General features: G+C 43.7%; 1 protein-coding gene across 1 annotated transcript in view; it reads right to left on the reverse strand.

Moving 5' to 3' along the window:
• Positions 1-14,563, reverse strand: part of LOC129839198 (serine/threonine-protein kinase/endoribonuclease IRE1-like) — a 59,071-nt gene extending 44,508 nt beyond the window's left edge. The window contains exons 1-2 of the mRNA XM_055906505.1: positions 13,773-14,563; positions 2,237-2,351 (exon numbers count right to left, since the gene is read on the reverse strand). Coding sequence (XP_055762480.1) covers positions 2,237-2,351; positions 13,773-13,940 — 283 coding nt within the window. The 5' untranslated portion in view covers positions 13,941-14,563. The remainder of the gene's footprint in view (positions 1-2,236; positions 2,352-13,772) is intronic.
• Between the last annotated feature and the right edge of the window lie 963 nt (positions 14,564-15,526).

The raw sequence follows: 15,526 nt of genomic DNA on the forward strand, positions 1-15,526 counted from the left end.
CTATATATTATTATACTATACTGTAGGTATATATTATTATACCATACTATATATTATTATACTATACTGTAGGTATATATTATTATACCATACAATATATTATTATACTATACTGTAGGTATATATTATTATGCTATACTGTAGGATTATAATATTATACTGTACTAAATATTATTATACTATATATTATTATACGATGCTGTAGGTATATATTATACTATATAGTATTATACTATACTGTAGGTATATATTAGTATACTATACTATATATCATTATACTATACTGTAGGTATATATTATAATACTATATATTATTACACTATAGTGTAGGTATATATTATTATACTATATATTATTATACTATACTGTAGGTATATATTATTACACTATACTGTATATAATATTATACTATAGTGACGGTATTTAATATTATACTATACATTATTATACTATATATTATTATACTATACTGTCGGTATATATTATTATACTATACTGTAGGTATATATTATTATACAATACTGTATATATTATTACACTATACTGTAGGTATATAATATTAAACTATACTGTATATATTATTACACTATACTGTATATAATATTATACTATACTGTAGGTATTTAATATTATACTATACATTATTATACTATATATTATTATACTATACTGTCGGTATATATTATTATACTACACTGTAGGTATATATTATTATACAATACTGTATATATTATTATACTATACTGTAAATATTATTATACTATACTGTCTATATTATTATACTATACTGTATATATTATTATACTATACTGTATATATTATTATAATATACTGTATATATTATTATACTATACTGTAGGTATATATTATTATACTATACTGTATATATTACTATACTGTATATATTATTATACTATACTGTAGGTATATATTATTATACTATACTGTATATATTACTATACTATATTGTATATATTATTATACTATATTATACTGTAGGTATATATTATTATACTATACTGTATATTATTATACTATATATTATTATACTGTATATTAGTATACTATACTGTATATATTAGTATACTATACTGTATATATTATTGTACTATACTGTAGGTATATATTATTATACTATACTGTATATATTACTATACTATATTGTATATATTATTATACTATATTATACTGTAGGTATATATTATTATACTATACTGTATATATTACTAAACTATATTGTATATATTGTTATACTGTATTATACTGTAGGTATATATTATTATACTATACTGTATATTATTATACTATATATTATTATACTGTATATTATTATACTATACTGTATATAGGTATACTATATATATTATTATACTATACTGTATATAGTTATACTATATATATTATTATACAATACAGTATATATTATTATACAATGCAGTATATATTATTATACAATACAGTATATATTATTATACTATACTGTATATTATTATACTATACTGTATTTATTATTATACTGTATATTATTATACTATACTGTATATATTACTATACTATATTGTATATATTATTATACTATATTATACTGTAGGTATATATTATTATACTATACTGTATATATTACTAAACTATATTGTATATATTGTTATACTGTATTATACTGTAGGTATATATTATTATACTATACTGTATATTATTATACTATATATTATTATACTGTATATTATTATACTATACTGTATATAGGTATACTATATATATTATTATACTATACTGTATATAGTTATACTATATATATTATTATACAATACAGTATATATTATTATACAATGCAGTATATATTATTATACAATACAGTATATATTATTATACTATACTGTATATTATTATACTATACTGTATTTATTATTATACTGTATATTATTATACTATACTGTATATATTAGTATACTATACTGTATATATTAGTATACTATACTGTATATTAGTATCCTATACTGTATATTAGTATCCTATACTGTATATTAGTATCCTATACTGTATATATTATTATACTGTATATTAGTATACTATACTGTATATATTATTATACTATACTGTATATATTATTATACTATACTGTATATATTATTATAATATACTGTATATATTATTATACTATACTGTATATATTATTATACTATACTGTATATATTATTATACTATACTGTATGTGGGAGTGAGAGTGGGTGCTGACCTTCTTTGAGCGTCCATTTGATGTCTCCAGACTGCTTGGAAACAGCGTGTAGACTCCCATCCAGAGTAGACACAAACAATAGAGACTCTGGTAGAGTTACACTCACTGACTTCACCTGGGGAGTAGAGAGAGAGAGAGTAGAGACTGACTTCACCTGGGGAGTAGAGAGAGAGAGAGTAGAGACTGACTTCACCTGGGGAGTAGAGAGAGAGAGAGTAGAGACTGACTTCACCTGGGGAGTAGAGAGAGAGAGAGTAGAGACTGACTTCACCTGGGGAGTAGAGAGAGAAAGAGTAGAGACTGACTTCACCTGGGGAGTAGAGAGAGAGAGAGAGAGTAGAGACTGACTTCACCTGGGGAGTAGAGAGAGAGTAGAGACTGGCTTCACCTAGAGAGTAGAGAGAGAGAGAGTAGAGACTGACTTCACCCGGGGAGTAGAGAGAGAGAGAGTAGAGACTGACTTCACCCGGGGAGTAGAGAGAGAGAGTAGAGACTGACTTCACCCGGGGAGTAGAGAGAGAGAGTAGAGACTGACTTCACCTGGGGAGTAGAGAGAGAGAGTAGAGACTGACTTCACCTGGGGAGTAGAGAGAGAGAGAGTAGAGACTGACTTCACCTGGGGAGTAGAGAGAGAGAGTAGAGACTGACTTCACCTGGGGAGTAGAGAGAGATTAGAGACTGACTTCACCTGGGGAGTAGAGAGAGAGAGAGTAGAGACTGACTTCACCTGGGGAGTAGAGAGAGAGAGAGAGTAGAGACTGACTTCACCTGGGGAGTAGAGAGAGAGAGTAGAGACTGACTTCACCTGGGGAGTAGAGAGAGAGAGAGTAGAGACTGACTTCACCTGGGGAGTAGAGAGAGAGAGTAGAGACTGACTTCACCTGGGGAGTAGAGAGAGTAGAGACTGACTTCACCTGGGGAGTAGAGAGAGAGTAGAGACTGACTTCACCTGGGGAGTAGAGAGAGAGTAGAGACTGACTTCACCTGGGGAGTAGAGAGAGTAGAGACTGACTTCACCTGGGGAGTAGAGAGAGAGAGAGTAGAGACTGACTTCACCTGGGGAGTAGAGAGAGAGAGAGTAGAGACTGACTTCACCTGGGGAGTAGAGAGAGAGAGTAGAGACTGACTTCACCTGGGGAGTAGAGAGAGAGAGAGTAGAGACTGACTTCACCTGGGGAGTAGAGAGAGAGAGAGTAGAGACTGACTTCACCTGGGGAGTAGAGAGAGAGAGAGTAGAGACTGACTTCACCTGGGGAGTAGAGAGAGAGTAGAGACTGACTTCACCTGGGGAGTATAGAGAGAGTAGAGACTGACTTCACCTGGGGAGTAGAGAGAGAGAGAGTAGAGACTGACTTCACCTGGGGAGTAGAGAGAAAGAGAGAGTAGAGACTGACTTCACCTGGGGAGTAGAGAGAGAGAGAGTAGAGACTGACTTCACCTAGAGAGTAGAGAGAGAGTAGAGACTGACTTCACCTAGAGAGTAGAGAGAGAGAGAGTAGAGACTGACTTCACCCGGGGAGTAGAGAGAGAGAGAGTAGAGACTGACTTCACCCGGGGAGTAGAGAGAGAGAGTAGAGACTGACTTCACCCGGGGAGTAGAGAGAGAGAGTAGAGACTGACTTCACCCGGGGAGTAGAGAGAGAGAGTAGAGACTGACTTCACCCGGGGAGTAGAGAGAGAGAGTAGAGACTGACTTCACCCGGGGAGTAGAGAGAGAGAGTAGAGACTGACTTCACCCGGGGAGTAGAGAGAGAGAGTAGAGACTGACTTCACCCGGGGAGTAGAGAGAGAGAGTAGAGACTGACTTCACCCGGGGAGTAGAGAGAGAGAGTAGAGACTGACTTCACCCGGGGAGCAGAGAGAGAGAGTAGAGACTGACTTCACCCGGGGAGTAGAGAGAGAGAGACTAGAGACTGACTTCACCTGGGGAGTAGAGAGAGAGAGTAGAGACTGACTTCACCCGGGGAGTAGAGAGAGAGAGAGTAGAGACTGACTTCACCCGGGGAGTAGAGAGAGAGAGAGTAGAGACTGACTTCACCCGGGGAGTAGAGAGAGAGAGTAGAGACTGACTTCACCTGGGGAGTAGAGAGAGATTAGAGACTGACTTCACCTGGGGAGTAGAGAGAGAGAGAGTAGAGACTGACTTCACCTGGGGAGTAGAGAGAGAGAGAGTAGAGACTGACTTCACCTGGGGAGTAGAGAGAGAGAGAGTTGAGACTGACTTCACCTGGGGAGTAGAGAGAGAGAGAGTAGAGACTGACTTCACCTGGGGAGTAGAGAGAGAGAGAGTAGAGACTGACTTCACCTGGGGAGTAGAGAGAGAGAGAGTAGAGACTGACTTCACCTGGGGAGTAGAGAGAGAGAGTAGAGACTGACTTCACCTGGGGAGTAGAGAGAGAGAGAGTAGAGACTGACTTCACCTGGGGAGTAGAGAGAGAGAGTAGAGACTGACTTCACCTGGGGAGTAGAGAGAGAGAGTAGAGACTGACTTCACCTGGGGAGTAGAGAGAGAGAGAGTAGAGACTGACTTCACCTGGGGAGTAGAGAGAGAGAGAGTAGAGACTGACTTCACCTGGGGAGTAGAGAGAGAGAGAGTAGAGACTGACTTCACCTGGGGAGTAGAGAGAGAGAGAGTAGAGACTGACTTCACCTGGGGAGTAGAGAGAGAGAGAGTAGAGACTGACTTCACCTGGGGAGTAGAGAGAGAGAGAGTAGAGACTGACTTCACCTGGGGAGTAGAGAGAGAGAGTAGAGACTGACTTCACCTGGGGAGTAGAGAGAGAGAGAGTAGAGACTGACTTCACCTGGGGAGTAGAGAGAGAGAGAGTAGAGACTGACTTCACCTGGGGAGTAGAGAGAGAGAGAGTAGAGACTGACTTCACCTGGGGAGTAGAGAGAGAGAGAGTAGAGACTGACTTCACCTGGGGAGTAGAGAGAGAGAGAGTAGAGACTGACTTCACCCGGGGAGTAGAGAGAGAGAGAGTAGAGACTGACTTCACCCGGGGAGTAGAGAGAGAGAGAGTAGAGACTGACTTCACCCGGGGAGTAGAGAGAGAGAGAGTAGAGACTGACTTCACCCGGGGAGTAGAGAGAGAGAGAGTAGAGACTGACTTCACCCGGGGAGTAGAGAGAGAGAGAGTAGAGACTGACTTCACCCGGGGAGTAGAGAGAGAGAGAGTAGAGACTGACTTCACCCGGGGAGTAGAGAGAGAGAGAGTAGAGACTGACTTCACCCGGGGAGTAGAGAGAGAGAGAGTAGAGACTGACTTCACCTGGGGAGTAGAGAGAGAGAGTAGAGACTGACTTCACCTGGGGAGTAGAGAGAGAGAGAGTAGAGACTGACTTCACCTGGGGAGTAGAGAGAGAGAGAGTAGAGACTGACTTCACCTGGGGAGTAGAGAGAGAGTAGAGACTGACTTCACCTGGGGAGTATAGAGAGAGTAGAGACTGACTTCACCTGGGGAGTAGAGAGAGAGAGAGTAGAGACTGACTTCACCTGGGGAGTAGAGAGAAAGAGAGAGTAGAGACTGACTTCACCTGGGGAGTAGAGAGAGAGAGAGAGTAGAGACTGACTTCACCTAGAGAGTAGAGAGAGAGTAGAGACTGACTTCACCTAGAGAGTAGAGAGAGAGAGAGTAGAGACTGACTTCACCCGGGGAGTAGAGAGAGAGAGAGTAGAGACTGACTTCACCCGGGGAGTAGAGAGAGAGAGTAGAGACTGACTTCACCCGGGGAGTAGAGAGAGAGAGTAGAGACTGACTTCACCCGGGGAGTAGAGAGAGAGAGTAGAGACTGACTTCACCCGGGGAGTAGAGAGAGAGAGTAGAGACTGACTTCACCCGGGGAGTAGAGAGAGAGAGTAGAGACTGACTTCACCCGGGGAGTAGAGAGAGAGAGTAGAGACTGACTTCACCCGGGGAGTAGAGAGAGAGAGTAGAGACTGACTTCACCCGGGGAGTAGAGAGAGAGAGTAGAGACTGACTTCACCCGGGGAGTAGAGAGAGAGAGTAGAGACTGACTTCACCCGGGGAGTAGAGAGAGAGAGTAGAGACTGACTTCACCCGGGGAGCAGAGAGAGAGAGTAGAGACTGACTTCACCTGGGGAGTAGAGAGAGAGAGTAGAGACTGACTTCACCCGGGGAGTAGAGAGAGAGAGTAGAGACTGACTTCACCCGGGGAGTAGAGAGAGAGAGAGTAGAGACTGACTTCACCCGGGGAGTAGAGAGAGAGAGAGTAGAGACTGACTTCACCTGGGGAGTAGAGAGAGATTAGAGACTGACTTCACCTGGGGAGTAGAGAGAGAGAGAGTAGAGACTGACTTCACCTGGGGAGTAGAGAGAGAGAGAGTAGAGACTGACTTCACCTGGGGAGTAGAGAGAGAGAGAGTTGAGACTGACTTCACCTGGGGAGTAGAGAGAGAGTAGAGACTGACTTCACCTGGGGAGTAGAGAGAGAGAGAGTAGAGACTGACTTCACCTGGGGAGTAGAGAGAGAGAGTAGAGACTGACTTCACCTGGGGAGTAGAGAGAGAGAGTAGAGACTGACTTCACCTGGGGAGTAGAGAGAGAGAGAGTAGAGACTGACTTCACCTGGGGAGTAGAGAGAGAGAGTAGAGACTGACTTCACCTGGGGAGTAGAGAGAGAGAGTAGAGACTGACTTCACCTGGGGAGTAGAGAGAGAGAGAGTAGAGACTGACTTCACCTGGGGAGTAGAGAGAGAGAGAGTAGAGACTGACTTCACCTGGGGAGTAGAGAGAGAGAGAGTAGAGACTGACTTCACCTGGGGAGTAGAGAGAGAGAGAGTAGAGACTGACTTCACCTGGGGAGTAGAGAGAGAGAGAGTAGAGACTGACTTCACCTGGGGAGTAGAGAGAGAGAGAGTAGAGACTGACTTCACCTGGGGAGTAGAGAGAGAGAGAGTAGAGACTGACTTCACCTGGGGAGTAGAGAGAGAGAGAGTAGAGACTGACTTCACCTGGGGAGTAGAGAGAGAGAGAGTAGAGACTGACTTCACCTGGGGAGTAGAGAGAGAGAGAGTAGAGACTGACTTCACCCGGGGAGTAGAGAGAGAGAGAGTAGAGACTGACTTCACCCGGGGAGTAGAGAGAGAGAGAGTAGAGACTGACTTCACCCGGGGAGTAGAGAGAGAGAGAGTAGAGACTGACTTCACCCGGGGAGTAGAGAGAGAGAGAGTAGAGACTGACTTCACCCGGGGAGTAGAGAGAGAGAGAGTAGAGACTGACTTCACCCGGGGAGTAGAGAGAGAGAGAGTAGAGACTGACTTCACCCGGGGAGTAGAGAGAGAGAGAGTAGAGACTGACTTCACCCGGGGAGTAGAGAGAGAGAGAGTAGAGACTGACTTCACCCGGGGAGTAGAGAGAGAGAGAGTAGAGACTGACTTCACCCGGGGAGTAGAGAGAGAGAGAGTAGAGACTGACTTCACCCGGGGAGTAGAGAGAGAGAGAGTAGAGACTGACTTCATCTGGGGAGTAGAGAGAGAGAGAGTAGAGACTGACTTCACCTGGGGAGTAGAGAGAGAGAGAGTAGAGACTGACTTCACCTGGGGAGTAGAGAGAGAGAGAGTAGAGACTGACTTCACCTGGGGAGTAGAGAGAGAGAGAGACTAGAGACTGACTTCACCTGGGGAGTAGAGAGAGAGAGAGTAGAGACTGACTTCACCTGGGGAGTAGAGAGAGAGAGTAGAGACTGACTTCACCTGGGGAGTAGAGAGAGAGAGACTAGAGACTGACTTCACCTGGGGAGTAGAGAGAGAGAGAGTAGAGACTGACTTCACCTAGAGAGTAGAGAGAGAGAGAGTAGAGACTGACTTCACCTAGGGAGTAGAGAGAGAGAGACTAGAGACTGACTTCACCTGGGGAGTAGAGAGAGACTAGAGACTGACTTCACCTGGGGAGTAGAGAGAGAGAGACTAGAGACTGACTTCACCTGGGGAGTAGAGAGAGAGAGTAGAGACTGACTTCACCTGGGGAGTAGAGAGAGAGAGAGTAGAGACTGACTTCACCTGGGGAGTAGAGAGAGAGAGATTAGAGACTGACTTCACCTGGGGAGTAGAGAGAGAGAGACTAGAGACTGACTTCACCTGGGGAGTAGAGAGAGAGAGACTAGAGACTGACTTCACCTGGGGAGTAGAGAGAGAGAGACTAGAGACTGACTTCACCTGGGGAGTAGAGAGAGAGAGACTAGAGACTGACTTCACCTGGGGAGTAGAGAGAGAGAGACTAGAGACTGACTTCACCTGGGGAGTAGAGAGAGAGAGTAGAGACTGACTTCACCTGGGGAGTAGAGAGAGAGAGTAGAGACTGACTTCACCTGGGGAGTAGAGAGAGAGTAGAGACTGACTTCACCTGGGGAGTAGAGAGAGAGAGAGTAGAGACTGACTACACCTGGTGAGTAGAGAGAGAGAGTAGAGACTGACTTCACCTGGGGAGTAGAGAGAGAGAGAGTAGAGACTGACTTCACCTGGGGAGTAGAGAGAGAGTAGAGACTGACTTCACCTGGGGAGTAGAGAGAGAGAGAGTAGAGACTGACTTCACCTGGGGGGTAGAGAGAGAGTAGAGACTGACTTCGCCTGGGGGGTAGAGAGAGTGTTGTTATAACAGACACATACAGTATTGTAGATAGATAGATAGATAGATAGATAGATAGATAGATAGATAGATAGATAGATAGATAGATAGATAGATAGATAGATAGATAGATAGATAGGAGACTGGTCCTCTCATGTCTAATGTACAACTCCCTTCACAGAACAGCACAAACTGACTCTAACCAGAATAGAAAGAGGAGTGGGAGGCCCCGGTGCACAACTGAGCAAGAGGACAAGTACATTAGAGTGTCTAGTTTGAGAAACAGACGCCTCACAAGTCCTCAACTGGCAGCTTCATTAAATAGTACCCGCAAAACACCAGTCTCAACGTCAACAGTGAAGAGGCGACTCCGGGATGGCTGGCCGCCTAGGCAGAGTTGCAAAGAAAAACCCATATCTCAGACTGGCCAATGAAAAGAAAAGATTAAGATGGGTAAAATAACACAGACACTGGACAGAGGAACTCTGCCTAGAAGGCCAGCATCCCGGAGTCGCCTCTTCACTGTTGACGTTGAGACTGGACAGAGGAACTCTGCCTAGAAGGCCAGCATCCCGGAGTCGCCTCTTCACTGTTGACGTTGAGACTGGTGTTTTCTGTGGGTACTATTGTATTAAGTCTTGTTTTTACATCCATTGAGAATGACAATAGTTCCTCAGTGTATCTGAAAACATCTTTCTAGCTCTCTGTCCCTTTCGATGACTCACTCAGAGTGAAACAATGTCACGCTCTGGGGAGTAGAGAGAGAGAGTAGAGACTGACGCTCTGTAGAGTAGAGATTCACGCTCTGGGGAGTAGAGAGAGAGAGTAGAGACTGACGCTCTGTAGAGTAGAGATTCACGCTCTGGGGAGTAGAGAGAGAGAGTAGAGACTGACGCTCTGGGGAGTAGAGATTCACGCTCTGGGGAGTAGAGAGAGAGAGTAGAGACTGACGCTCTGGGGAGTAGAGATTCACGCTCTGGGAAGTAGAGAGAGAGAGTAGAGACTGACGCTCTGTAGAGTAGAGATTCACGCTCTGTGGAGTAGAGAGAGAGAGTAGAGACTGACGCTCTGTAGAGTAGAGATTCACGCTCTGGGGAGTAGAGAGAGAGAGTAGAGACTGACACTCTGTAGAGTAGAGATTCACGCTCTGGGGAGTAGAGAGAGAGAGTAGAGACTGACGCTCTGTAGAGTAGAGATTCACGCTCTGGGGAGTAGAGAGAGAGAGTAGAGACTGACGCTCTGGGGAGTAGAGATTCACGCTCTGGGGAGTAGAGAGAGAGAGTAGAGACTGACGCTCTGTAGAGTAGAGATTCACGCTCTGGGGAGTAGAGAGAGAGAGTAGAGACTGACGCTCTGTAGAGTAGAGATTCACGCTCTGTGGAGTAGAGAGAGAGAGTAGAGACTGACGCTCTGTAGAGTAGAGATTCACGCTCTGGGGAGTAGAGAGAGAGAGAGTAGAGACTGACGCTCTGTAGAGTAGAGATTCACGCTCTGTGGAGTAGAGAGAGAGAGTAGAGACTGACGCTCTGTAGAGTAGAGATTCACGCTCTGGGGAGTAGAGAGAGAGAGTAGAGACTGACGCTCTGTAGAGTAGAGATTCACGCTCTGGGGAGTAGAGAGAGAGAGTAGAGACTGACGCTCTGTAGAGTAGAGATTCACGCTCTGGGGAGTAGAGAGAGAGAGTAGAGACTGACGCTCTGTAGAGTAGAGATTCACGCTCTGGGGAGTAGAGAGAGAGAGTAGAGACTGACGTTCTGTAGAGTAGAGATTCACGCTCTGGGGAGTAGAGAGAGAGAGTAGAGACTGACGCTCTGTAGAGTAGAGATTCACGCTCTGGGGAGTAGAGAGAGAGAGTAGAGACTGACGCTCTGTAGAGTAGAGATTCACGCTCTGGGGAGTAGAGAGAGAGAGTAGAGACTGACGCTCTGTAGAGTAGAGATTCACGCTCTGGGGAGTAGAGAGAGAGAGTAGAGACTGACGCTCTGTAGAGTAGAGATTCACGCTCTGTGGAAACGTCAGAAAATAGGCCTACCTGATTACTGATTATCCCTTGAACAAATAGCCTACAGCTGTCCTGAGCTCACTGGTGCAGGAAACTGAGGGCCCAGAATATTTTACTTTAGTGCCTTGTTGCAAACAGGATGCATGTTTTGGAATATTTTTTTTATTCTATACAGGCTTTCCTTCTTTTCACTCTGTCATTTAGGTTAGTATTGTAGAGTAACTACAATGTTGTTGATCCATCCTCAGTTCTCTCCTATCACAACCATTAAACTCTGTAACTGTTTTAAAAAGTCACCATTGGCCTCATGGTGAAAATCCCTGAGTGGGTTTCCTTCCTCTCTGGCAACTGAGTTAAGAAGGACGCCTGTATCCTTTGTAGTGACTGGGTGTATTGATGCACCATCCAGACTGCTGAACTTGGAACACTTGAAAATGATTGTATCGATGCCACGATGCCTTTTGTTCTGACTTGGTACAAGCCTCTCGGGTCGATAGAGAACATTTGGTTCTGTCTGATTAGAATATAAAACGGGTCTGCTTCTGTTCTGGCGATGAACATTTGGTTCTGTCTGATTAGAATATAAAACGGGTCTGCTTCTGTTCTGGCGATGAACATTTGGTTCTGTCTGCTTAGAATATAAAACGGGTCTGCTTCCATTCTGGAGAGGAACATTTGGTTCTGTCTGATTAGAATATAAAACGGGTCTCCTTCTGTTCTGGAGAGGAACATTTGGTTCTGTCTGATTACAATATAAAACGGGTCTCCTTCTGTTCTGGAGGTGGACATTTGGTTCTGTCTGATTAGAATATAAAACGGGTCTCCTTCTGTTCTGGAGAGGAACATTTGGTTCTGTCTGATTAGAATATAAAACGGGTCTCCTTCCGTTCTGGAGGTGAACATTTGGTTCTGTCTGATTAGAATATAAAACGGGTCTCCTTCTGTTCTGGAGAGGAACATTTGGTTCTGTCTGATTAGAATATAAAACGGGTCTCCTTCTGTTCTGGAGGTGAACATTTGGTTCTGTCTGATTAGAATATAAAACGGGTCTCCTTCTGTTCTGGAGGTGAACATTTGGTTCTGTCTGATTAGAATATAAAACGGGTCTCCTTCTGTTCTGGAGAGGAACATTTGGTTCTGTCTGATTAGAATATAAAACGGGTCTCCTTCTGTTCTGGTTCTGTCTGATTAGAATATAAAACGGGTCTCCTTCTGTTCTGGTGAGGAACATTTGGTTCTGTCCGATTAGAATATAAAACGGGTCTCCTTCTGTTCTGGAGGTGAACATTTGGTTCTGTCTAAATAGAATATAAAACGGGTCTCCTTCTGTTCTGGTTCTGTCTGATTAGAATATAAAACGGGTCTCCTTCTGTTCTGGTTCTGTCTGATTAGAATATAAAACGGGTCTCCTTCTGTTCTGGAGAGGAACATTTGGTTCTGTCTGATTAGAATATAAAACGGGTCTCCTTCTGTTCTGGCGATGAACATTTGGTTCTGTCTGATTAGAATATAAAACGGGTCTCCTTCTGTTCTGGAGAGGAACATTTGGTTCTGTCTGATTAGAATATAAAACGGGTCTCCTTCTGTTCTGGAGGTGAACATTTGGTTCTGTCTGATTAGAATATAAAACGGGTCTCCTTCTGTTCTGGAGAGGAACATTTGGTTCTGTCTGATTAGAATATAAAACGGGTCTCCTTCTGTTCTGGTTCTGTCTGATTAGAATATAAAACGGGTCTCCTTCTGTTCTGGTTCTGTCTGATTAGAATATAAAACGGGTCTCCTTCTGTTCTGGTTCTGTCTGATTAGAATATAAAACGGGTCTCCTTCTGTTCTGGAGGTGAACATTTGGTTCTGTCTGATTAGAATATAAAACGGGTCTCCTTCTGTTCTGGTTCTGTCTGATTAGAATATAAAACGGGTCCTGAATAGCAAGACTACCCTCTCTCCTTTTCTTTGGTTCACCTGGAATGGAAACGTTTGTTACACCAGGACATCCTGATTCCCAGACTGATTCCCCTCTCCTTTTCAGCAAGGAGACCGCCTACCACATGTTTTGTGTGTGTGTGTGTGTGTGTGTGTGTTAACCGCGACACTCCTATATTTACTCACCAAGGGGTGGCATCATAGAACCGGACTCTGTGCCTTAAAGGGATATGTGGTAATTTAACAAGGAATGTCCACACGCGTTTCCACGTTCAATGCCTTTTACTTGTAAACTACAGAATACAAACGGCATCCGAACCGTAGAAGAGCGATAAGCCGTCTGATGTCTCCTTAGTTACGTTACTGACGACAACTTTAGACAGGTAACTATAACGGATGACATTGTTAAAAAGTAACCTACACAGGACAGGACAGGTTGTCCTTAGTTACGTTACTGACTACAACTTTAGACAGGTAACTATAACGGATGACATTGTTAAAAAGTAACCTACACAGGACAGGACAGGTTGTCCTTAGTTACGTTACTGACTACAACTTTAGACAGGTAACTATAACGGATGACATTGTTAAAAAGTAACCTACACAGGACAGGACAGGTTGTCCTTAGTTACGTTACTGACTACAACTTTAGACAGGTAACTATAACGGATGACATTGTTAAAAAGTAACCTACACAGGACAGGACAGGTTGTCCTTAGTTACGTTACTGACTACAACTTTAGACAGGTAACTATAACGGATGACATTTTTAAAAAGTAACCTACACAGGACAGGACAGACAGACAGACACGAGAGGGTTTTACGTTCATTTCCAGCCTACTATTCTTGAAGTGCATGAGAGTCCTCCCTCTCTCTCTCTCTCTCTGTACGTGTTCCCGAAATAGACCAACCGGACAGTGGCACCGTACCCAGCGAGCCACACACGCGCAATAGGGTCTGCCCCCCCCCCCCCCCCCCCCCTCCCTCCCCGCCCATAAACACGTAAACAACAACAAACACTCACCTGTAAGTCGGTTCCTTCCCAAGACAGCAGCAACAGCAGCAGCAGGAGACAGCGGGCTAACTTCCCCATGGTTGTAGATCTACGACCGGGAATCTCGATCAACGGAGATAAACGTGTTAAACGTACGAGAACAGAGGTCGAATGATCTGTCAACTTTCTGCCGTCCATTTGGTCACACAGCGACAGGGCTTCGTTTGTTGAACATTTTATAAGTCTTCTTTTCAGATCGACGTGGGTTTTTTATTTTATTTTTATATAAAACGTGTGTAACAAGTTATGTATAGAAGTAGATGAGAGATCAGAGATCGGACCATCACAACAATACCGACTGCAGGTAACGACTAACGACCAGCCCCCACCATTACGGTTTCCGTGTTGGAACGGATCCTGTGACGTCAGTTAGAGAGGGTGTCCTTGGTTCTTGTCGCTCGGTAGGCGGTCAGGACCTAAGGATCGGTCCAAAACACCGGCTCAAAATAGTTCAATAGCAGAGAAGACAGTAGTTGTATGTGTGTGTGTGTGTGTGTGTGTGCTGCTATGTTAATAATTGTAACTATCAAGTAGATGCTGGCGGTTTTTCCTCACCAACATAAAGTATATAACTCAGACTACACGGCGCAATGCGACCTGCTGTCAAATCATTTGGTCCTGGCCCCTACCTCTTGTTTGATTGACGGCCGTTCCGGCCAATGGTAAAAGGAGAGTTGGACGGTAACGGGGGGCGGGGTTTAGAATGAGCTCGACGTCACGTTAGAACACGTGGAAACGGCAATGTGGCTCGCGGCTTTGTGATCACTGCAACACGCGGCTCGTTCAGGTGAAAGAGAATAGGCAGAACAGAGAGGAGACTTCTATCCCTTTATTAAGCTCCCTCTCTCTCTCTCTCTCTATCCCTTTATTAAGCTCCCTCTCTCTCTCTCTCTCTATCCCTTTATTAAGCTCCCTCTCTCTCCCTTTATTAAGCTCTCTCTCTCTTTCTTTCTCTCTCTCTCTCTGCCTTTATTAAGCTCTCTCTCTCTCTCTCTCTCTATCCCTTTATTAAGCTCCCTCTCTCTCCCTTTATTAAGCTCTCTCTCTCTTTCTTTCTCTCTCTCTCTCTCTGTCCCTTTATTAATCTCTCTCTCTCTCTCTCCCTTTATTAAGCTCTCTCTCTCTGTCTCTCTCTATCCCTTTATTAAGCTCTCTCTCTCTCTCTTCATTAAGCTCCCTCTCTCTCCCTTTATTAAGCTCCCTCTCTCTCTCTGTCTCTCTCTCTGTCCCTTTATTAAGCTCCCTCTCTGTCCCTTTATTAATCTCTCTCTCTCTCTCTCCCTTTATTAAGCTCTCTCTCTCTCTCCCTTTATTAAGCTCTCTCTCTCTGTCTCTCTCTATCCCTTTATTAAGCTCTCTCTCTCTCCCTTTATTAAGCTCTCTCTCTCTATCCCTTTATAAAGCTCTCTCTCTCTCCCTTTATTAAGCTCCCTCTCTCTCTGTCTCTCTCTCTCCCTTTATTAAGCTCTCTCTCTCCCTTTATTAAGCTTTCTCTATCTATCCCTTTATAAAGCTCTCTCTCTCTCTCCCTTTATTAAGCTCTCTCTCTCTCTATCCCTTTATTAAGCTCTCTCTCTCTATCCCTTTATTAAGCTCTCTCTCTCTCTCTATCCCTTTATTAAGCTCTCTCTCTCTCTCTCTGTCCCTTTATTAATCTCTCTCTCTCTCTCCCTTTATTAATCTCTCTCTCTCTCCCTTTATTAAGCTCTCTCTCTCTCTCTCCC

Source organism: Salvelinus fontinalis, chromosome 40 (assembly GCF_029448725.1).
Source record: "Salvelinus fontinalis isolate EN_2023a chromosome 40, ASM2944872v1, whole genome shotgun sequence".
NCBI lineage: Eukaryota > Metazoa > Chordata > Actinopteri > Salmoniformes > Salmonidae > Salvelinus > Salvelinus fontinalis.